Consider the following 24,259-nt stretch of genomic DNA (forward strand, 5'->3'; position numbering starts at 1 on the left):
TCCAGAAATAATGATAAAAAGTAAGGCTGTCCTTCTACAAGCAATTTTGGCGCATGGGGGGAGAGATAGTATAGCTCCTATCATTCATTACCTCTGCACTAGATAGAGGTGAGTGGTCAGCGTCACGCCCCGGCCGCGCTTTACCCCCTGGAAGGGACCCGGGTACCCATTGGACAGAAGGTTGTGCAGGCCCTAGAGCCGGTTTGGACGCAGAGGCTAGAGGAAAAATCCCCTGCCCCCGTCGAGGATCGAACCACAATCGTCCAGTTCGTAGTTAGTCACAAAACTGAGTTACGCCGGCTCTGAAATAATGATAAGACGAAATATTAGAATATTGTTAAATTTAGTTACGTCGGTTAAAAGTTAAAATTATTTTATCTTTATTTTAGTACAGCCTGGTGGGTCCTGGTGTGTTTTCTCTGCGTTGTGTGTGTTGTGGTGCGGCTTTGTAGAATAATGTTGGGCACGGCGTGTCGCACAATCATTTGAACCGTAGGATTCTGCCTACAGTGTACACGGTGGTAACAACCCAGAAGGTCGATATCGACTTCGTGCACTACGCTCTCTGATTCTTATGTTAGATTCATTGGTGCACACTTGATTCAACAGAGAAGCTGAAAGTTTAGAAGTGCATAACATTAACTTTGGCGGGAGTTGAGCTGGCGTATCTAATAGGTGGTGTTATTCTGAAGGTTTTGCAGAAAAGAAGGGAGTTTCTGTGGAGTGAATTAAAATGGGCGATAAAGATGGAGGTAAAATTATTGTAGTAAAATAGATACTGTTGGATTGTTTGCAAATTGTGTTTTCACTGTGGGACATACAAATATTTTAATCGGGGGTGGGGGACAATGTAGTTTGGTTTATTTTGTTACAGTATGGATGTTTTATAGTTCATTAGGATGACGTGATATTACAAATTGTACCAAAATAGAGACGTAGCCTTTGTACTACCGTGTAAACACAGAATAATCGGTGAATGTAATATATAAAATTGAGATGGTCAGATTCGTTAATTAGGTTAGAGTTCTCTTTCTAGGACAAGATTACATTAAATTCCCAATGTTTGTCCTTTTCGTACATACTTATATGTTGATATATTTACAATATTTTATGTACATGTTAATCGCTTCTATACGTTGCAGTGCAGGCCAGGCATTGCTGTCATTTAATTTATTTTGTTTATTTTTGTAAGCAGTGAGTTCCCCACTGCAGATTTACTTATATTGGCATTATATGTCTTCAGCTTCTATGGTTTGTATCAACAGTAGTCTTGGCTATTATGTTCTTAAGGTTTGTACCAATGCTGTATATTCTGGGCTACTTACATTGTCATTGAATAAATAACAAATACACTTAATGTTTGCAATAACCCAAGGTAGGATTCAAATATAGGTTCTTGTAGCAGTTTCAACCCTTTGGATATCAGATTGTGGAAGTTTTTGAACGTTTGTATAGTTCTCAGCTGGTCAGTGAAAATGAAAATTGGTTTTATCGTAATCACAGACTATTCCATATGTTCACTTGCAAGTTAAAGTGATTAAAATATTGGACTTGTATAGATATTGTTGGTCAAACACACACATAACTTGCTAGAATGGCTATAAAATGTTCTTTCAAAACTGCAAAGATTGTAATACAGGCAAGTAGTGTCAAAATTGTTCATCCTGTAGGTCACAATCATATTCATACTAGTAGTAACAGTTGTGAATCATGTGAACATTTCTCAAGAAAATCTGTAATAGTGAGGCACCAATATTAAATAAAATGTAAGCTTTTACTGACTTATACTTTTCTATCTACTGGCTGTTTCAGAAACGTTTGATGATGCTGTGGAGGAACGCGTTATCAATGAAGAGTACAAAATTTGGAAGAAAAATACACCATTCTTGTACGACTTAGTAATGACACATGCACTGGAGTGGCCATCACTGACAGCACAGTGGCTTCCAGATGTTACAAGGTACGTGGATTATGTTTAAAACATTTCCTAAGAATTGGTGACTTTTTATAACTACTACAGGATCTTTGGTTTAGTGTTGTAACTTGTACATTTTGCCCTTAATGATTCAGCCTTGAACATACAGTATTTGCATCTGAAGTACTGTAAATTTTTCATATGCACTGCAACAAATTTTAAATGCTGTAGTGAAAATATTTCATCACTAACCTGAATGAACTTTAAGTGTTGCTGACAGTTATAAGCATACCATTGACTCATACAAAATATAAACAATGCTAGAGGAAGTAGTAGTAGTAGCAGCAATATATGAGGTATGGCATTTAAGTTCCTGGAATTCCTGCATATTTTTTCATCCTGGCTGAAAAAAATGTGTTCTAGGTTGTTCAAGAAATGCATTAACATCAAGTTTTATGCAAAGTTAGGCAAAAGTGCAAAAAGAAACTCTGCAGATGTTAACAGATGTTAGTGGTGCTGATACTGTGAAAAAGTAGAGTCTTTGAGTAGTGTTAAAAAAAATTGGAAATTTTGGTAAGGTTACATGTTCAGCATAGAAGACCTGAACTTTGGTCTGATGCTCGGATCTTGCATCATAACAATGCCCCTGCTCATGATGTGCTTGCTGTCTTGGTGTTTTTGGCCAAAAAGTCAATATTGTAATTGAACTACCCACCATGTTTGCCAGATTTGGCCCCATGCAACTTTTGGCTATTCCTAAAACTGAAGACTGAAGAAATTCAGAGACATGCAATGATAATCCAGAAAAGGGGTTCCAGAAATGTTTCGAGCAGCATAAACACTGACTCATTAAGTCTTTTGGCTGCTGTAAGAGATATGTATGAAATATATTGATTGGTACCACGTATGCAAATTTTCTGGTCACCTGCACTGACTTCTTTCCTTTCTGATTCCCTCTATTGCATTTTGCTAAAGTGGTGAATGACCCGAAACAAAATATTTAGTCAGTAATATGTACACAAAAGAGGCATTAACTGTTTGTAAGCTATGTCATACATGTAAACAGTTCGTCATTGTCATGGAAAGGATCAAGTAAAATACCAACCAGTTTCTGTTTGTAAATGTTGGCAGATTTTTCTTTTATGTAATAAAGAATTTAAATTTTCAGACCAGAAGGCAAAGACTATTCAGTGCATCGACTGATCTTGGGAACCCACACATCTGATGAACAAAATCATTTATTGATAGCGAGTGTCCAGTTACCAAATGAAGATGCACAGTTTGATGCATCACATTATGACAATGAGAAAGGAGGTGAGTTTGTTTCTATTTGGATTTTCTTACACATTTAAATTGTAGTTCTAAATACAGTTGGCCCTCAGTATCTGTCAACTTCCCAGTCTGTCATTTCTATATTTGGTGGTCGTCATGTCACTTCCTGTTACTTACATCATCATTCTGCCAGGAACACTCCAGGTGAGATCTCAGACCAATTCTCTGTTGATTGTGTGTTATATTTACTATATTTTTGCTACAAGCTGAGCCCGTCTGTAAGGCAAAATGAGAAGGCTTGATATGAGGAAAAGAGTAGGCCTCACTTTGGAAATTAAATTTAAACTTTTTGCCAATTTTGAAGCTGACAATGAGCCTTGAATATAGTTTTGTATCTGTCATTTCCTTTTTATTGCACTTTTAAGGAACTAGTTGATGACATGTCAATGGCCCACTTTGTAGTACAGGGCTATTCAAAAAGATTGTCGGGGTTTTGTGAATTTTTGTGGGGCAATGCATTAAACATACGACTATTATCATTACACTGGTGGATAGAGAAACTCTCAAAGTTTTGTTCTGTACCGCCCGCCATCCAGTAGTTACACGTTTGGCCGCCAGATCCCAGATTTTGCAATATGGTGGCTAACGGTAAGGAGAAGGCTTTTTGTACTCTCGAATATCATCAAAGTCGGTCCGTTACCATTGTCCAACGGCACTTCCACACGAAATTTGGGAAGGATCAAGTATTTGTCCTCCCTCTACCTGCGACTATCCCGGATCTGAAGGTACGTATCAGAGCCGCCATTCTGAACATCACCGCTGACATGCTGGGGCGTGTGTGGGAAGAAATGGACTTTCGTGTAGATGTCTGCAGATTGACAGAAGGCGCACATATTGAGCATTTATAATGCATGTAAAAAAACTTTGAGAGTTTTGCTACACAATAAAACAAGATTGGTATTCCTACCTCAATTGTACTACGTGTAGTGATTTTTTAAAACCCCGACAATCTTTTTGAATAGCCCTATATTTGTAACTGCCACTAAGTTCACTGGCTACCACCCTACATGTGTCATAAAGAGATGGTATGACATTTTCCTGCTCTTTGTCATCTTGTGAGACTGCTGTTTTCTGTTGTATTGCTTTCACCTTTGAGAGTATTCTCTGACTTGTAATTTGTGGTGACCCCCACAAGGAATTTTATATTTGTAGAACGTTCTTTAAGAGCTTTTGCATAGTTTAATGAAATATAATTTTAGTGAATGAATTTCAAGGCTTGCATGAGTGGTTGTAATGTTATTTCACTGTGCTATAATCTGCAAGATTTTGTAAATTATAATAGGCATTAAAACTTGATAATATTGACAATTAACTAAAATCAGAATAGATGTTATGTGAGAAGTGTTTGCAGTTCCAGCCCAAATTTTTTCTTTTGACAGAGTTTGGTGGATTTGGTTCTGTGAGTGGTAAGATTGAGATCGAAATCAAGATAAACCATGAAGGGGAGGTGAATCGAGCTCGATATATGCCTCAGAATCCATGTGTTATTGCAACAAAGACTCCTTCAAGTGATGTACTGGTATTTGACTACACTAAGCATCCTTCAAAACCTGATCCTAGTGGAGAATGCCACCCTGATCTCAGGTAGTGTGTTAGAAAGAATATATTTCTTTAGATGTTTCAGTTATCTTTAGTCTGTATGTATATAAATGTAAGTTCATCCTTGTCTTTAATATACATTGAATATAGGTATGGATGTGGTAAATTTAGTTCTGTTATCTTGGGACTAGATGTGTATTTTTACACTTTGTAAATATTTGGAGATGTCTCTATAAAGGATGCACAAGTAGGGCAAAATATTTCTTGCTAATTATCATACATAACCACTTCCTCCTTCCATCTATCAGATGGTGTGAGAACTATGTAATCTACTTTAGAGCATTCATTGCTTTCACTGTGAAAAGTTTGTACAGTAGGATATTTCTTAATACTGTATAATTAAACAAATTAGATTCTGAAACAACATATAAATCTTCATGTTTAAGTTAGTGTTCAGTTCTACTTGTATGTGAAGTTAAGAGATTCCACTTATGTAGGATTTGAGGTTTTCACAGCGGTGAGTATGAAGAATTCCGTCTTCTGGGTTGTTGTGCTGTGTAGTCTGGTCGATGATAACCAATGTTTCAGAGGTCATACTGCCTCCGTCATCAGGGCGATGACGGAGGCAATATGACCTCTGAAACGTTGGTTAACATCGATCAGACTACACAGCGCAACAACCCAGAAGACGGAATTCTTCAGATTCCACTTAATTTCTTTTTCAGGCTTCGAGGCCATCAGAAAGAAGGCTATGGACTCTCTTGGAATCCAAATCTGAATGGTTATCTACTCAGTGCTTCAGATGATCATACTATTTGTCTCTGGGACATTAATGCGACTCCAAAAGAAAATCGAATCATTGATGCAAAAACAATCTTTACAGGCCATACAGCTGTTGTGGAGGTAAGGACTAGTACGACTTACTTCCTTAATGTAATACAATGTGATAATTGTTATCACATGTGTACAAGTGCACCAGTATTCAATTCATAATTCAGCATTGCTTCAGATAAAGATTATTTCATAAGAACATATACTTTTGTATCAGATTTGGAGAGACTGTTATTTACAGTGACAGCTCATAACATTTCTTAACCTTTAAATGGCATAGTGGTAGCAGCCCTACGGAGTTTCTTTGCAGGTTTTTAAAATTTTGTGCACGCTCTACGGAAAACTTTAATATTATCTAAAGTAAACATGATAAATTGACAAAATAAAAGCCATATTTATTAGAATAGAACAGAGAATACATAGAGTTCTTTAAAAATGCAGTTAATATCGTAATTGCCTAAATAGGCCTTAGTAACTTCACTTTGTTCTTTTGAAGCTCATTGGACATGGTTGTGAACTAATGACCACACAGAAAAATTTGTCTCCCCTACTTCAGTGGATACACATTATTCTCACCCATCATGCTCAGGAATGTGAGAAGCTTTGATTAGGTGCCTGAAAACAAGCCTAAACCCACTTGACAATAACAATGTTTATTGCTGTTTATGGTTATAGTTTCTGGGTTGACAGCACAGGCTGACCTTGTAAAAACCCAAGAGAAAGTGATTCATAATTTGCAGCCCCTAAAATAGGCCAAAAGCATAGCCAAGTCTTCTTACAATGTTGCAAGTTTTGAGGTCCCCTGTTCGTAGGGCTGACTACACAACTTACGTTCCCAGGCTGGGAACGCTAGTAAGATAAAGGTTAAAGATCTTACATTTTTGTTTGTATTTTGGAAAAACCACATGTCAGCCTCATAAATTGCTTCAAGACAGACACGTTATGTTCATTGCTTCCTTTTTTATTGTCATACACGTTTACTGTTTGGTGGCAAACATATATTTGAGCATATTAAATTATTGATAGCAATGAAAAGTCTTCAAAAAATTTAACGTTTTGTTACTCTCTTTTTTATTTTTTAATGGTGTGGGGTTATCATGGTCCAGGAACATCAGGAAAGTTATACACCTTAGCACGATAAGACATGTTTGAACAAGTTTCTGTATACAAATCAGTAGTACCAATTACTGCTCTGCAGTATCCAATCCCTTTATATACAAATAGGATTTAAATGGGTTACTTTACAAATTACATTCTGTTTTCTTCAGCTGTTCAGTTGCCTTTAATTTAATAAAGCAAAACAAAAAAATTAATAGGGTATAAGCACAAAAATACCATCCAATAAAGGCAGTGAAATTGAAAGACTAAGCTGAATTTCAGATGTACACCTCGATTTCCTGTAACATGTATTTGATATTTTTCGATTGAACTGTGTTTGATATGTACATGATTAGGAGAAGTATGCTGTTTTATTTTATTCTTACAATATAAAGATGGTTTCACCTAATGTGGATCCACAACAGTATGGTACAAATTGCTGTAACATCTTTAATAGTATACTGTCCATTACAGGATGTTGCATGGCATCTGCTACATGAGTCTTTATTTGGGTCAGTAGCTGATGACCAGAAACTTATGATCTGGGATACTCGCTGCAACAATACAAGCAAACCATCGCACACGGTAGATGCACACACGGCAGAAGTAAACTGTCTCTCATTCAATCCATATTCAGAATTTATCTTGGCTACAGGGAGTGCTGATAAGGTAACATCTTTATTTTAATGGTTCATCTAAAGTGTCTGTTGTAATTTCCTAATCTCCCCTCCTCTTGCCTTTAACTTTTTTTTTCACAGGGATGAATTAGAAATATGTAGAGAATTTTTCACTTGGCATACAAATAGTATGATGTCAGAACTTTAAAACTTATGTGATTAGTCAAACATACTCTGGTCTTGACTGTTACTGTATTTATGTGTGTATAACATGAAGTTCCCCCCCACAATTATTTGTTCTTAAAATTAGGGTGTGTGTAATACATGAAACTTATTTAAAGAAGGGAAGGAAGTGGCTTTTTTATGCATGTGCACACAGTAGAATGTATTGTGTGTCAGTTTCTAGTTGTGAATTTTCTGTTATCGGAGAAAAGCTTGCATCATTTGACTGATTTAGAATATGTGTGTGTCCAGGTCATGAATTTAACAACTCTGTAATACAAATCATGGTGTGGCCCACTGGGCTATTGAGGGGGTTGGTTTTGTGCATTATATCGTGTTCTTAAAGCCCAGTTTCACTGACCATGTGGTCAATGCCATGCTATACTAAAAACCTAATCTAATGAAGATTGGTCAGATGGACCCTATCACAGTTTGTAACATGGAAATGTGAAATTTGTGTCTGAGTCAGTTTCATTTCAAAATGCTACCTCTGTTCACCTAATCTTCAGACATTTCACACTACATAATCTTTTTTACACTACTTATATTTTATTTGTTTTGAAGCATGTTATACATAAATACTTTTTAATATTCCGGTCTAAAAATAAAGATGTGTTATACACAAGTAAATACAGTGTGTTATCTTCACCTAGCATTCCGATATTCTTTTACTAGATCCTCCACAATCGAAACCTCACATTTCAGGACGTGATGTGATTCATCACTTCATCTTGAAGAATGGTATATGAAAATGAGAAAAGCTTTACATGAAAAATGTAACGGCTAAATTTGTATTCTAGAATGATTTCTTTAGATCTGCTACTGGCAGAACCACAAATTTATGCTGCATGTGTATGGGTGAAAGGAAAGGTTAATTTCTAAAGCCACTGTAAGAGAAAAATATATTTAGACAGGATATATGTTAGTACATGTGATGCTTGTTTTTGCAGACTGTTGCACTGTGGGATCTGAGAAATCTGAAACTAAAACTGCATTCGTTTGAATCTCATAAAGATGAAATTTTCCAGGTAAGAAGTACTTTCTATTGAATTGAGATGTACAGTGAAACCCTGTTAATGGAATTTTTAAAGAACTGAATTGATTAAATTACAAGGTATGCTGTAATGACAAAAAACAAATGTGTACTCCATTCAATGTATATGAAGTTTCTGTGTATATTGTTTCAAGTTGCAGAAGAGTGTTATGATTTTGCACTATTTTTGTGTCCATCTTGCGCTGCACTCTTGTAGCAGAAACAGGAGTTAATAATCACAAATGTGATGACATACAGTTCTTTGACAAAGTTTATCAAGAATAAATAATTGCCAAATGAAATTTACCAGCCTACTTTTAACTCCCCATTATTAAATTTCATTGAAATTGGACAAGTAGTTTGAGATGGCTTCTTCATTACTTAGTAATTTTTGCACATAATTCATAAAAAGTGCCATTACTTTTGATTATTCTTAAAACTTTATTGCAGTAAGAATTATCCCAGTGAGAGGCAGATTTTGAAAATATATTCAATGATTCTGAATGTGCTCTGCTGTATATTGTTACAGGTGCAGTGGTCACCTCATAATGAAACAATCTTAGCATCTAGTGGCACAGACAGGCGTCTGCATGTGTGGGACCTTAGCAAGATTGGAGAAGAGCAGTCTGGGGAGGATGCAGAAGATGGACCACCTGAACTTTTGGTCTGTTCAGTACCTTTAAGTACTATAAAGTGGTCTAAGAGACTAGTATTTGCTTGTAGTTATCTGATGATTAATTTCAGTGGTGCTTTCTGAAGTAGGTGAATATCATTATACAGTGAAACCTCTATCCATCGTTCCCCGAACTATCGTTTTCCCGGATGCATCGTCCGTTTTGTTCGGTCCCGGATACATCCCATATAAAATAATGTTATATTTTCCCACTTCTATCGTTCCTTGAACTATTGTTTATCGCATCGATCGTTCAAAAATCTTAGTCCTGGCCCACAATTTTCCCACAATGATCGTTTCTGAGAAATTATAACGAAATTTACACGATGTTTTTAGAATTTAAAATGCTGGGTTTTGAGATAAATTAATACCGAAAGACGCACAATGTTTTTGGAATACACAGTAGCGGTAACCTGTTACGTCGCCCAACCAGCACAGATTCTTTTGGAATGAGGGGTTATTGTCAGAAATTTTATGAGTTTAATTAGGGTGCACTCATATTTCGTTCCAGTGATGCAAGATGGCATGTGCAGTGTGAATTTGTTCACAAATGCTTTTATTATAAGTACAAAGGAAAGGCGGGCAACACTTTTTATTCTTCTGGTTCATCTTGTTTCCAGTGGTTCGGTGACTTCTACAGCTATGTTTCATTGAGTTCGGCAGTAATAGTATTTCCATTCTTCCTGTTATTGTTTGCGAAGGGGGTGGGAGCGGTGAGGAAGAGGAAGACGACGAATGTGAGCCCGAAGCTGTGCCGAGTTTTGCCGAAGCACATGCTGCATTGGCAAAAGTGAAGTCGTTCTTTTATGCGCATAATATTAGTGAACGTGACGAGGAAAACATTTTGAACGTGGAAAGGGCTCTGTTTGGCCTAAAACGTAAAGTTTTGACAAACCAGTTGTCCATTAAAGACTTTTTTGGTAAAAAGAAGTAACTTTGAAAGAGAAACATTCAGTTTTTTTAAAATTTTTAATGCTTTCCCGCAACTATCGTTTTCCCGTATTCATCGTTTTTATTTCCCACCCCCGCCAAAAACGATGCGTCGAGGTTTCACTGTATATATAAAATTCTGTAACACTTTCAAGCCACAGATTGTTTTTCATTTGTTTCATGCATACATGCTGTTGCTTATGCAGTTGTGAGCATGTGTACACACATTAATGCAATCCCAAAATAGCAGTTGATATAGAATTGCATGCTAAGCTAGAGATGCATGGTGTTATTCAATTTGTGGCATCTGAAATTGACAAAACCAGCAAATATTGCAGAATGAACATTGTATATGGTGATATAGTTTCTGAATATTGCATCATTAAGTTGGTCCAGGAGAAGAGGAAGAAATTTTGTTGTTGAACATTTTCAGCAAATTCCTTCAGAAGGTACCAAGTTCTAGTTTCATCATCCAAGACATGAAATAACTCTTGAAGTGATTGTAAAATTTTTAAGGAAGTGTATTAGTACTAATTCCTTTATTTTTCACAGTTCATTCATGGTGGACACACAGCAAAGATTTCAGACTTCTCGTGGAACCCAAATGAACCGTGGGTAATTTGTTCAGTTTCTGAAGATAATATAATGCAGGTAAGATGTACTTAATGCAAGGGCATGGGCACTGAAATGTGTACAGAAATGCCCTTTAGTTTCCTACCCATAACTAACTAACTACATAGTGCAGAGTTCTTATCATCCAATCTATACCTAGGTCTACCAAATGGTTTATTCCCTTCAGAATTCCCAACCTAAACTTTGTACTCATTTCTCGTCTCCCCATGTACATTAGCTGTCCATCTCATCCTAATGTTTGGTGAAGAGTGTAAATTATGGAGATCCTAATGCTGTTTTGTCCAGCCTCCTGTCACTTCATCTCTCATTGGTCTAATTCACCCTCCGTTATATAACGATGTTATGCTGTTGCAGGTTTGGCAAATGGCAGAAAACATATACAATGATGAAGAACCTGAAACTCCAGCATCAGAATTGGAGGCTGGAGCTTCATAAACTATGAAATAGTCATATCTGGAACAGATTTGACCTCTGAATTGAATGAAACTGCAGTATGATTGTAATGTGTATGTCTCGATTTTAATCAGTGGCAACTTACAAGGTGTGGATAAATACCATGTATGTAGTCTTACATATTGTCATTGTTAGCTGTGTAAGCTTCCCATTTGCATTATAAGATAGAAGCTTGTGAAGTAGTTACTGTAATCTTTTACATAGGAAACTGAAAGGAAAACTTCGTACACACAAACTTTGGTATTATCAGTTGTGAAGGTCATAATATTAATCTCATTTTAATTTATGTGTCTCTAGTTTATTGTACATTTCAGATAAGTGCTTGGATATTTTCAGATGGATGTTCCAAGACATGGAACTTTCACACAGTTTCCTGATATGGTACCACATATATGGGTAGTGTTTAGAAATGTGAAGCTGGTGATTCCAAAGTTGGAATCATGGTCTCAATGGATTCAGTTTCTGGTGTTAGTGTTACTATGCGACAGAGATATTTCTTCATGTATCACTTGGAAGTAACTGTAAGGTTAATTTAAGAAGCTTTACTGTCCATGAAGGATGTCATGTTGTCCCATGTGCCAAGTGCAAATTCTATTATGTTATTTTGTTCATGGCTTAATATATTATTCAAATGTGAAATGTTTTCAGGTTCTCATTTTACACCATTGTGTACATTCAATTTGTATCTTTATCATTGTTTGGCATATTCATTCAAAATATGGATTACTTTTAACCAAAAGCAGATGATAAGTCAAAATTTTCTAATTTGCATGGTTTTTGGATAAAAATGTCAAAATATATTTACAGGTTTAATATTTATTCACAATTTTTAAGTCACACTTTAAAAACATGTAAATAATTGTAATTTTCTGCAGTTTGCAGTGATAGTTAAAATGCCTTATTACATCTACACCTTTAACTTTATATTGAACCAGGATACAAGTGTTAACTATCATTCTGACCTGATTAACAATATAACGTAACAGAATTGACAGAAAGACACTAATATTTAGAAAAGAATAAGCATGCCTGTAGCATCCCCTCTTTCCATCACCATGACCACTACAAAAAATCTCCCGACCCCACCACCAATAATGACTGTAAAGTACAAAAAGTATATTGGGGACTGCATCTTCTGGACCCTCACAAAGCTAACTGCACCTCCAAAGTGGGTGTATAAAGAAGTCATGAAAAGATAATGCACAAACTGGATAATTCTCATGTGGATAAATGAAAGTTTGAAGATTCCTCTATATGCATATGTGGCACATAAATCTAATGTTTATTTTAAATACACTTTATATATAAATGTTATAGTGGACTTGAAAATTGTGTGGCTGAAGATAACTTCAACGTGTGTATGTTATTTATGGTGTATTATTAACTTCATTATTTTTGGTCCAGTAAGTTGTTGGTTTTACATTTGCAAGATCAAAGTTCAAGATTGCCAGCAATACTGATGCAGTTTTCACAATCTTTGTCTATTTATGTTAAATATAACATCCAGACTTCTAAAGTAATGCTTCCACTGTACAAATTAATTAATTGTCTGTATTCTGTCAGTGAATGTGTATTTGGAATGGTGGGGTGAAGTGAATGTATGATGGCATGGCAGGGAATTTATATAATTAATAGTGTTGATATCTTGAAATCTCAATATACAAATTGAACTCATTATTTTCATTTTATTTTTATTTTTTCTAGATGAATTGATTAGATATACAAATGAGATACTTGTGTTAATAAATGTTCATTGTACAACCCTAAGATTCCACTTTATGTTGATTTTTGAATTTTAAAGATGTGCATGGCATGTCTTACAAATGTGTGTTCTTAACAAATTGTCAATAACTAAGGGTGTACTAAAAGAACATGAGATTTTTAAATGTGTGTAAATTCAAGTCTGAGAACAATAAAAAGTGAGGTTCACCACAACAGAAAAGAGCATAAATTCAGAAAATGATTATTATTCAGTTAAAATTTATCTTGCCTGCTTTTTCAAACACCAAAGGTACAGTAGGGCACCGCTTATACGGCGGGTTAGGGACCAGACCCCCGCCGTAAAGCGAAAATCGCCGAAAAGCGGATCTTTGCCTTATTTCACTTGCAAATGCATATCATAGCCTAATAAGATGTTACACTATCATATAGTAAGTGCACAATAGCGCTAGGCCTAAGAAAACGATATAAAAGTAAAATGAATATCAGTAATACACACATTGTTCTCAGCTTATAGTGATTGGTGAATATAAATTTGAAAATTGATATGCTTATAGTAGGAAGGATGAAGGAGATGGCGCATCTTCATCATCTGACTCTTCAACGAATCTTATTCGTTTTGGTGACGGTTCGGAAGCCATAGACATGCCTTGTTCACGAAGTTTAATCATCTCTAACTTGGCATTTAAAGAAAGAGGCTTATGACTCCTCTTTTTATCGCTACTACCCTTAGACGCCATTGTAATTACAATGTAGTAACACAAAAATATTATATAAATATACAGTTTGTAATAACTGAAAAATTGCCAGAAATACAGAGAGACGCAGAGCGCACAAAAGCTGTAAACAGACTGAATCAGCGACGAGAAAATGGCGCCGGACGCACTTCTCTGACTCAGCTGTTGAGCGCCTTATTAGCGGATCGCCATAAAGCGGAGCGCCGAAAAGCGGGGCCCTACTGTATTATCATAGAACTGTTTTTCCATTATTTTGTATGGTTATCTTAGTCTCTCGTACAAAATGAAGCACAGCATAGATACATTGCAAATATTTGAAAACAAAAGAGTTGGAAGAAATCTGTTTGCTAGGAAATTTCTCTGGAATACTAGTAATAGAAATTATTGCTATTTTAAAGGTATTATCTTATAATGTATTATATTTTCAAAAGTATAATATGTACTTGGATTTTTAGTTAGTGGATTTTCAAAAAAATATTTTGGTATATTTTTTAGAACTCATAATTTATATTTGGGAGAATATGAGGTCAGATGGTACAAGGGTGTAGTGAATCATCAGATGTGTAACTTTTTCTGTGGAAAAGGAAATGCTAAAAATCACTTTGGGATGGGTTTTCCATCAAGGAGTGTAAAGGGCTGGTTGTGGGAAATGAGCAAGCATTCACTGGAGAGCACTAGGAACGGCTTTTCTCTCGGTACGTCAATGCTGAAAAGAAGATGATCTACAAGTAATGCTTGTTACAAACCTAACAAATCCTTTCAAAACTGGGCAATAATATTAACAAATGAGGATTACATTCACAGAAAGAACACATTAAATTAATGTGATTTCTTCTACCATTTGGTATAGGACCTTTTATCTTCCCAGAATGAAACAAAACTATAATTTTACAGGTTTTATACTGGGGTGAAACTTGGTCTCCTGACTTAAAGGAAGACCACAGATTGTTTATTGGTGGTTGGGAATGAAAACTGAGGAGAATGTGTGGAGGTAGAGAGAGGAGAAACATTGAGGAACTTCATAATCTGTACTCTTGTCTATTCTTCACTCTTTATTATTATGGTGATCAAATCGAGGGTGGTACAATGGGTAGGGCATGAAGAACACAGCCAAGAAATGTATAGAAATCTGAAGTGAAGAGAACTCGTGGGACATTATACAAAGATCTGTTGGGAGTGGACTGAAATGGCTGAAGATAGTGTCTGGAGTTGATACTCATGAATGCAGTAATGCATCTTCAAGTTTCATAAAGGCAGGGAAATTCTGTAATCAGCCCAACAACTATAAGCTTCTAAAGACATTTGGTTATATGCGTTATTGAATGAAGCACAAAACAATCATAATCGACTGTACCATATAAAGTATGACTTCAAAATGCATGTAATTGAATAGAGGGGCTGACAAATGGGGTAAGCATAATTGTGAACCACAGCTTCTGTCCCATTACTTGTGTTTAATCTGTAATGGTGTAGTCTTGGTGATCATGTTGCTTAATAACAGACAACTTACTGTTTGTGTCACACCACACACAGAATAGAGTGCAATATATTTTCTTTCCATTTGTTTTGTACATCTTCCAACAATATGCAGCATTATTTTAGGCAGCACTTTTGGGGAGGGGAATGAATATTATGGTACTATTATCTAAAATTCATGATATTTTAAAACAACAGACCTTTACACAGCATCAGGTTGCCATTTTGGATTGAAGTGCTTCTTGAGAGCTTGCCAGCACATGTAGTAATTACTGTCCAGCTTTTGGCAAGTTTCTTTGCCCCACTTTGTGACAGCAAGACTCAGTGAGCTCTCAAACATAAAGGCCTGCAAATGAAAGGATTTCTATTGTATTTCAAAGTGTATTTAACCCTTTTGAAGCCGAACAGTAGGCATCATGCTTGATGTTTTACCTGTGTGCCATCAGCCACTCTGGTGGGGCACAAGGCTGCATTGGAAGCACCTTCAAAACACTGTGTGTCAGGTCCATGAGGAGTCATCATTGAATGGAGTGTAGCACCACCAGGTAGGAAGCCTTCTTCCTTTGCTTCATAATTTCCAAAGATCAGGCCCATAAATTCAGACATGCAGTTTCCTATACAAGCATAAAGGAGAAGAGACTATGTTTCTGGCATATTAAATCATACATCTGTGCACTCTTTATTGGATAATTACAATTATAAATTACACGCACAAAGATCAATTATGAGATACGTCTGTTGAAGAAAACATTTATATGATGTTTATACACTTAACTTTTTGTAAAACAGTACTTTCATTTTAAAATTCACTGTTTCTTTCAGAGTCCCTGGAATTCCTAAATTTACTGCTAGCATTGCCTGATATTGTTTCTAATAGGTCTAAAATTGCATTATTCCTGTAAGTTTTCATTGTAGAAATTTGTATCTTTGGTCATGATGACATGAATTAGGGTTACAAGAATTGTCAATTTTATCTCCCATGATTTCTAGACTTAGAAAAGCACTGAGGTAAAAACCAAATCCATGCACACATAACTTATATCTCTATCTGAGATTAATGTAACATGCATGCAGGTCACTGTCACTGAACAGGAGTTGTGAGACACACATAGCATCATGGTCGTGTTAAACACAGTCACATGTACTACTTGTATGCGTAACAAACTCAGAATTCACCGTACTCATTCTGCACCTGAACTAACGTAACTCACACAAACAATGAGACTGACAAACATATTTGTAGGAATATAGCTTCATAAGCCATTAATAACTAATCATAAATTACTCCTTTTATGTAATTACTTTCATCAGGAATTCTTAAAGAACAATAAATGAAAGGCCTCTTTTAGATTCTATATGTGTCTTAGATTTGTAAGTATAGTTGTTCAAAAGTAAAATATTATATTTGCAATGTTGGTAATATTGGATGTGTGATATACTCACTATGATAATATGGGGGGCGGAATGTGTGCTCTTGCACAGACCACCGTGGTGGGAAGATCACAAAATCAGCAATAGCGGTCCCTGCCTTGTTGGATGGACATGTCAACACAGTGAAGATGGAAGGGTCCTGATGTAAGATCAACATGTAAACTGAAAATTAGCACCCACGTAAAGGAAATGTATATGGAATAGATAAATCAAGCAAGTTCACAGGTTACCTCAGTCTCACTTGCCAAATGCTAAGCCTTTTTTTTTAAAAAAAAAGAAAAGAATGTAACCCAAGAAATAACATACACCCACTTTTCTCGTCCAGTCCCCCATAAAGCTGGAATTAATGCTGACTTTGAAAATCTGTGAACTCTTGTAAGGCAACACCAACACACTTTATGTTGAAACAGGAGTATGATCCAACAGACACATACAGTGACCGTGCATTACACCAGTAACTAAGGCATTCATGAGAAGCAAGACATGCATATATTTTAAAGACTTTCGTACTTCACTGCTAATCTGACTTCAGGTTATGTACTCCATTTCTACAAACAAGGTTCTGATAACTGAATTATGGTGGCAGTCTATAGTGGAGGAAATGTCGTGAGCTAATTCAAGAAGAATAGAATTGCAACGTTTTCTGTGTTTTATCTTGGGTGAAGAAGCTTTCTTTAATGTTATGATTTTTATTAAATGATTGAAGAATATGGTAGAAGTGTGTCATTCACCAAATTGGATTACACAAAATAATTCATAAAACAATCACTAGAATAGAAGAAAACTGGATAGGTATCAAAAGGGAAAATTAACATAACAAATATTTATGTTTCAAAGAAACTGAAACTAAAATAGAGGAAGAAAAGAAAAGTATAGAACTAGCTAATGGCAGGATAAAAACACCTGACTGCAGAAGAAGTACATATTTTTACATGTATTAAGGAGATGGAGTTTTTAAATGACGAGCTGAAGTGAATACGACAGACATATTAATTAAAGTGTCCTTACGCAGTGATCAAACTGCACAGCATTAACGACCATGAAGAGGGCCAGATTATATTTGTATGGAACATAATTGCCATGCCAGGCAACAACATCAAATGGACTGTGATCCTGCTCAGCTCGAAACAAATGGCCCTGAAACTTGGATATCACCTGGTAACCTTTCACATCTCTGTCTTCATACCATGCCACAGGAGTGAGGAAATCCCGAGGGTTTGCAAGACCATTTGCTCCTGAAAATTAAAGATGGTATATGAATTCAATAAGAGTCCTTATTTAAGAATTTGAGGAAATTGTTTCTGGGAAATATGACAAGGGCTGGTAAATAAAAACAATACCATGAAAGAAAAAAAATAAACTAGCAATGTAAATGCTGCTTGAGTAACTAGATTAGTACACCATTACCCTAAATCTCAGTAAATATAAAAACTAAGAAAGGAAAAGAAATCATCACATACTAGTGAATCATATAGAGAACTGTGCAAACATAAGAAAAAGACACAAGTACATTTTTATCTGTCTAACATAATTACCAATTATTTAAAGTATATGAAAACTTGTAATGTGTTTTCTTCCTATCACATGTTATTTAAGTTCATCCATAATGTTTTATAAAGTATTTGTACTAACACATCACTCAGTTGGAAAAAATTTTCTTAAAAGAATGAAAAGGCTTGCACATTTTCAATAGTTGTAAGTAAATTATAACAAAATATTACATTGAGTCGTGCAATCGTGTTTTTTGTGCTTCACACTACCATACTGCTAGACTATTAACCATGGAGTTAAAGTCCAACCAGCAGGTCTGTAATGTAGGGGTTTAATCACCTTTGTAGCCAGAAAATCACATTTTATATTACATAGTGCTAATTCAATCATTTAGAAGTATTTTTATACCAGAAAATACTCTCAATGTTTTGATGCACACCTGAAGAACTTTATTAATGAAATGGAGGTATCAGGATTTTCAAATTTAGTAAACAAAACCAATATAACAAGAAACAATATATAAGGGAAATAAAGATAGATATAAGTGATACTTTATCTGGGATCATAAGAGACAAATATTAAATGTTAGAAATCTATAAACAGGTAATTCTGTAGAGGTTAATATGACTTACTTTTAGTGCATTGGTCAAAACTTACCAATTGGCCCTAAATATGGTAACTGGAAATGGCCATCAAATACTTCTAGAATGTAGCCACGTGTTGGTTCACTGACATTGACTGAGAACCGCATTCCTTGCTGAAGACAAATACATTCGGTATTATAAATGGATATAAGATCTGAAGATTTCCATCTTTTGGGCCTTTGTAATCAGGGCGATGATCGCCCTGATGACGGAGGCAGTATGACCTCTGAAACGTTGTTAACATCGACCAGACTACACAGCGCAACAACCCAGAAGACGGAGATCTTCATACTCACCACTGTGAAAACCTCAAATCCTACGGATATAAGATCTATAAAATTAAAACAAATCAACTGAGTGCTGAGGAAGAACGCCAAACTGAAGGAAGACTTTTATTTTGTAGCATCAGTAACACAACAGCTAGTCCTAATGCTGGGAAGTATGATGAAAAAATGAATATCTATAATGCAGTAGAGAATCTATTACACAAAACCAATTCTTACCTGTATGACACATATTTCATTGGGCTCCAATCTCATCTTTCCAAACTCTGTAATAATATCCAGAACTCCCTGCTGTGGGACTGAAAAGAATTGAAATATTAATCATTTCTTTATATTGAATTCAAATTTAAATTGTTAGTTTAGTAGGTACTTTCCTGAGATCATTTCAAATCAGAAAAATCTGTGAAACTACACCTAATTCTCAAAAATTAAGGACCTGTGGATACTTGACGTGGACTTCATTGCAGTATAATCTCTCTTCTCTCTCTTGACTTACTGTAGGTCATATTAAAATTATAGCTTGAATATTTTAATAAACATTCTTATGATCACCATTTATATAGTGAAAGAAGAAATTCAGATTCTGTGCTGTTTATTAAAATATAGTAAAACACATTGTCAGGAATAAGAAAAGAACCACTTTCCATTTGGTTAAAAGGAATGGCGTTAGACCAACTAGGCCAAAAAGGTACAATTTATCTAATACTAAAACAAAATATTATTAACAGACTTTTAAACACTCATAGTGTCTTCCCTAGAATATGATTTTCTACATTCAGCCCTGACTTTCACTCACCAATTAGGAAATCTCCATCTGCATTATAGAAGCATTTATCATTCATTGAAGTATTGCAGAGGAAAATATGAATAGCTATGCCAGATCTAGTACAAGGATTCCCAGCCCCACACAAAGTGTGGAGGCCATCCACAAAGTCCACGGCCTGACTGGGAGCTGGCACATCGAATGGCAGCCATCGCATCTATAAATTGATATGAACTACATAACAATTCCTTCACAATAAAATTGAAGTAAGTAAAAATCTATTGATGTTTCTATCTTGCGACTTGAAGCGTTCTGAGCTTTAACAAATAAATGTTTTCCATTTCAGATTATTTGTCAATACTTGTAGTTATATATTCCCATAATGGAACAACACGCAGCTGCTCAACCAGATTGAAATAACTGAACAAGAAATAACACAGAACATACTGATAATGATGTTTGTAGCATGTATCGTCGACCAGAACATTTTCAAGTCAAGAAAAGAATTTTAAAATTGAAATAGAACATGTTTTTATGCAATTGATTTATACATGAAAGAATATAATAAACAGTTCATCACATATTATTATTTTTATTGCTGTTATTATCTAATGCTAAGATCTAAAATGTATAGACATTTATCTTTTTATCTTCTATATGCCTACATGGAGTGCATAGAACAGAGTGAACATTGCAGTTATATATAACTGTTCATTCTTTCCAGGAATCATTTTAATACACTGACGGTTACAAACCAATTGCTGTCAAGTCATCGCTGATAAAACTTTAGAAAAATTTAACAGATAGCATTCAATATAGTCAGACTTTTAAATACTTAAGTGACATGGTAAGGTAATCTTATGATTAGTTCTTAATGTAAACCTTGTGGCTATTTAAAGAAGATTTTATAAATTAATTTAGATTAGTTCTTTTTTATTAGGAAGTGTTTCAATACTCAGCTTGTGGCACAATTCGTGGAGCATAAAAATAATGTGGCAGATACCTTGCTCTGTATAAAATAAATTTAAATACATCCTACTTCATAAATAGTGATGTACAATAAAATCATACGTTAAAAGATCCGGATCACCTAATTAATTTAATCTTAATATGATGAAAGACTCTCGGGCAACAAGCCAAGCCATCTACTTCAGTCAATGCAAAAGCTTCACTTTATACATTATTAATCTAAATAATTTAGAAATGTACTTTTTAGACACTGTATAAGAATACAGAACTCAAGTAATACTGTTACCTGTTTGGGGCTTGTAATATTCTCATCCCAATTGTGGGAAAGATATTCACTCTTTAAGTGAATGAAAGGATGATGAATTACTGATGGGCGAATTCGATACAACCAAGACCTCTTGTTCTCCGCACGTGGGGCTACAAAAAGGGAATATTAAAAGGCAATGTTTTAAATGATACTTCAATTTGATTCCCCCAAAATAAATTTTTATAGAAGTAATTAAGTAAATTACTAATTACAATAAAGCATGCTACCATAGAATAATAATAATTACTATATTTAAACTCATGTATGTTTATAACCACTGTCATATATGCAAGAAAATGGTTTGTGCTTAAAAAAAATCCCTTTTAAGAGGATTTGATGCAAATTAAAATTTGGGTCCCAGAAACATTACCATAAGAATGATGTATTTAAATTATTTTCTATCCATATAAGAAGGCAAATTTTAAAAGCATGTATTGAATGTTTAATCCACTTTCTTATTAAACACAAGGAGCTTATCCATAGCCACAGGCCACTGTGTGAAGAGTCACATCCTCATGCCCCACCTTCAAGAATGTTGGTTGTTATTCTTTGTTTTCCTTTAACTTAGCTGTGTCATGTAAATTTTAAAGTTGTTTATTTTTAACTTAGTTGTCATAGTAGTAATTTTTAATTAAATCATTTTTTAGTATAAACATACCTGTGAAAGCTGTTCCAGAGAGCTGTTCTGCATACAAGCCATAAGGACATTTCTGAGGATTGTTCTGTCCACTTGGTAAGGAACCAGGGCAGCGGGGATCTTCAGAGACAAATTCATTACCAAAGCCAGACAAATACTGAAACATTCCATTAGTAACTCCATCAATAGACCATATTTCTCTCCACTTGCGCACAGACTGAAAGAGTAAAAACTCTGACAATTTGTTAACTTCTGTTCTGGAAAAGACTAAACTCTTGCTCTTCTTGGGAATCATACTCCCTGCATTCAGCCCACAGTTAAGTCACTTTAAAGAGAGAGCTATTTCAAGATGAAAAATATTCCCATGGTTTAAGCACCGTGTCATGAAGGCATATAGGGAGAGTGGAGCTAGAGATGAGCTTTCCACTACATGCAAGCAGTGGTCAGTTTCACACTGTGGCTATTCGGTTCTAGGAGACAGAGCTTCTAGTAGGCCTATTCATTACAATGTTCCTAAATGTGTATCATTTGTTAAATTCTGCATCAAGATAAACAAAATCATAGTGAAGTTTTCAGCTCATACAACAATGGTAGAGCAGATGTAGCAACATTGTATGTACAAACAGGATTGATACTAGATAACAAAAGTACTTATGCCATATGCCATAAAAATTTCATCAGTTAAGTGGATGGCTTCTCTGTAAGGCGTTCTATTTACGTTATACTTGAATATGTCCCAGATACTCTATTCACTCCTTTGACCCGCGCCAGATTTACAGTTGTGGGGGCAATTAAAATGTGGAGGCTCCTATTAATAACAAAAAAATTAGGTTATACTGCAATTACTTATAAATACGCAATAATTTCTTATAAATAAGTGTCCGGTTTTCGGCGATGATTACCTGGACGCTTTTCACCGTAAAAAAACTTGGAATTTATGGAAGTGCTTGTATTGTGGAGGCCCGCGGGCGATCCATGGTCGCTCTGCCCTTAAATCTGGCTGAGGCTGTGTTCTAGATCGTTGCGAAGACAAGGTCGGATAAAGGGCTCTCCGAAGTCTTTCGTAACGCATGTTTGTCGATAACGCGGTAGAAAAACATGTCTCTGCACACCCATCTATGCCAGCGGCTAAAAATTTTTCAAGGGCGACTTGCCTTGCTGCGATGATCCTGACACTGGAAAGACTACGCCTTACATTCGAAATATTTTGTAACTGTTTCGTTTGGTATGAGTTTTCTTATGTTCAGACGTACTGAATGTCGATGATCTTATTTACTACATACCGCGGAACACCTAATGTATGATGGCGAATTTGGGCTTAGATGTCAAGTAACGCAGAAATCCCCATAACAATCACACCACAACAGATGTTTTATTACTAGTAGTTTATCGTGATGCCCCTATTATCTTACATCGTAAAATATATATGTTTATATTCTTCCAATTGCAGTGATTTGGCGGCGCATTATTAACTAGACCAATACATTCGCCAGTGCACCGCCGAAACACAGCTGATGAGAAATTAAACAAATTCCCCTATTAGAAAGAATGTTTATAACCGGTTCTATATGACTTGCAACAACATTCTGAACCGAAGAACCACGCCTCACTCTGAAACGTAAACAACGGATATATTTATTGTTGGGACGGAGAGTATCTATTTTTCTGTGGAACTGCTGCCGCAAACGGGCCCATTGGCCATCGGCCAAATGATATACGAGTAAACAAGCAGCAGCGAACGAATTATATTGACAGCGGAAATATGCAAGCCTTGCGATTGTCAAATATCTCATCAAAGGAATATTCAAGAGATTTAATGACATGAAAAAATCTACGCCGTAAACTGAAATAGTAGACGATACTCGATTAAAGCAACGGTAGTTTACACGACAAAAACTCAAATTCCTTAAGATATACCACAGATAGCGTGTTGTTGTTCCCGTCTGAAGATGAAACTTAATAATTTCCACTTTCAGTTTAAAATTGGACTTCTTAATTCTAATACAATAATTAAGAAACTCCAAATCCAACATGAACATTGTAACCTTGTATAGACTCCACTTACCTTCAATTGACTTGTCATTGTAACTGTTAAGCCTAATTAATTCACAATTGAGTTGTGTTTTAAGTTCTGGCCTCTGATTTCATTCGTTGCAATGCAACAGGTAGAAATAACGCTCGATAACACGACTGGTCGAGTGCTTCGTCGGATGCGGTCTATACAAGGTATTAGACGCCGATCAACCCAGCAGGAAAGCTTTTGAGGTCATCCAGGTAGACTTGTGATAAATAATACGTTCCAAACAGCTACACATTGCGTCAATGGGGAGCAAAAACACTATTTTAATTTCTTCACTTGTACCACTGCGTTACATTAGAAACGCATTTCTCGTTAGTTACGTCAGGTGTCGTCGTTTTTATAAGAAAATCCATCGCATTCTAAACGTGTTGAAAACTGCAAAACATAATTCGGATTTCATTTTTGTCTCGAGAATGTGAATAAAATCAAAAACAGATGATCATCC

At 35.6% G+C, this 24,259-nt stretch overlaps 2 protein-coding genes across 6 annotated transcripts; one reads left to right on the forward strand and one right to left on the reverse strand.

The window, feature by feature from the left end:
- Positions 1-508: 508 nt before the first annotated feature.
- Positions 509-13,236, forward strand: Caf1-55 (chromatin assembly factor 1 p55 subunit). 3 transcript variants are annotated; one of them, XR_002546571.2, is made up of 11 exons: positions 509-752; positions 1,813-1,960; positions 3,084-3,229; positions 4,627-4,831; positions 5,512-5,689; positions 7,190-7,384; positions 8,505-8,582; positions 9,117-9,251; positions 10,743-10,841; positions 11,178-11,381; positions 11,613-13,236. XR_002546571.2 is itself a non-coding variant. In XM_022084076.2 (10 exons), the coding sequence occupies exons 1-10, from the start codon at positions 734-736 to the stop codon at positions 11,256-11,258; spliced, it is 1,284 nt and encodes a 427-aa protein (XP_021939768.1). In that variant the 5' UTR covers positions 509-733; the 3' UTR covers positions 11,259-13,236. The 3 variants fall into 3 exon arrangements, 1 of the variants encoding a protein (XP_021939768.1); XR_002546572.2 differs by having other exon boundaries at positions 11,178-11,364; XM_022084076.2 differs by having other exon boundaries at positions 11,178-13,236.
- On the reverse strand, positions 5,992-24,008 carry hgo (homogentisate 1,2-dioxygenase). Of its 3 annotated transcripts, none has more exons than XM_022084075.2 (11): positions 23,800-24,008; positions 21,756-21,891; positions 21,077-21,207; positions 19,855-20,038; positions 19,278-19,357; positions 18,788-18,887; positions 17,648-17,874; positions 16,652-16,778; positions 15,641-15,822; positions 15,409-15,554; positions 5,992-7,269 (listed from the first exon to the last, which is right to left on the reverse strand). In XM_022084075.2, the coding sequence occupies exons 1-10, from the start codon at positions 23,815-23,817 to the stop codon at positions 15,411-15,413; spliced, it is 1,329 nt and encodes a 442-aa protein (XP_021939767.1). In that variant the 5' UTR covers positions 23,818-24,008; the 3' UTR covers positions 5,992-7,269; positions 15,409-15,410. The 3 variants fall into 3 exon arrangements, with proteins under 3 accessions (XP_021939767.1, XP_087215026.1, XP_087215027.1); XM_087358900.1 differs by having other exon boundaries at positions 5,992-14,438; XM_087358901.1 differs by lacking the exon at positions 5,992-7,269 and having other exon boundaries at positions 14,765-15,554.
- Positions 24,009-24,259: the final 251 nt, after the last annotated feature.

This window comes from Zootermopsis nevadensis, unplaced genomic scaffold (assembly GCF_977971745.1).
Source record: "Zootermopsis nevadensis isolate Lab colony 2312 unplaced genomic scaffold, Znev_1.0 Znev_ptg000030l, whole genome shotgun sequence".
In the NCBI taxonomy this organism is placed as follows: Eukaryota; Metazoa; Arthropoda; class Insecta; order Blattodea; family Termopsidae; genus Zootermopsis; species Zootermopsis nevadensis.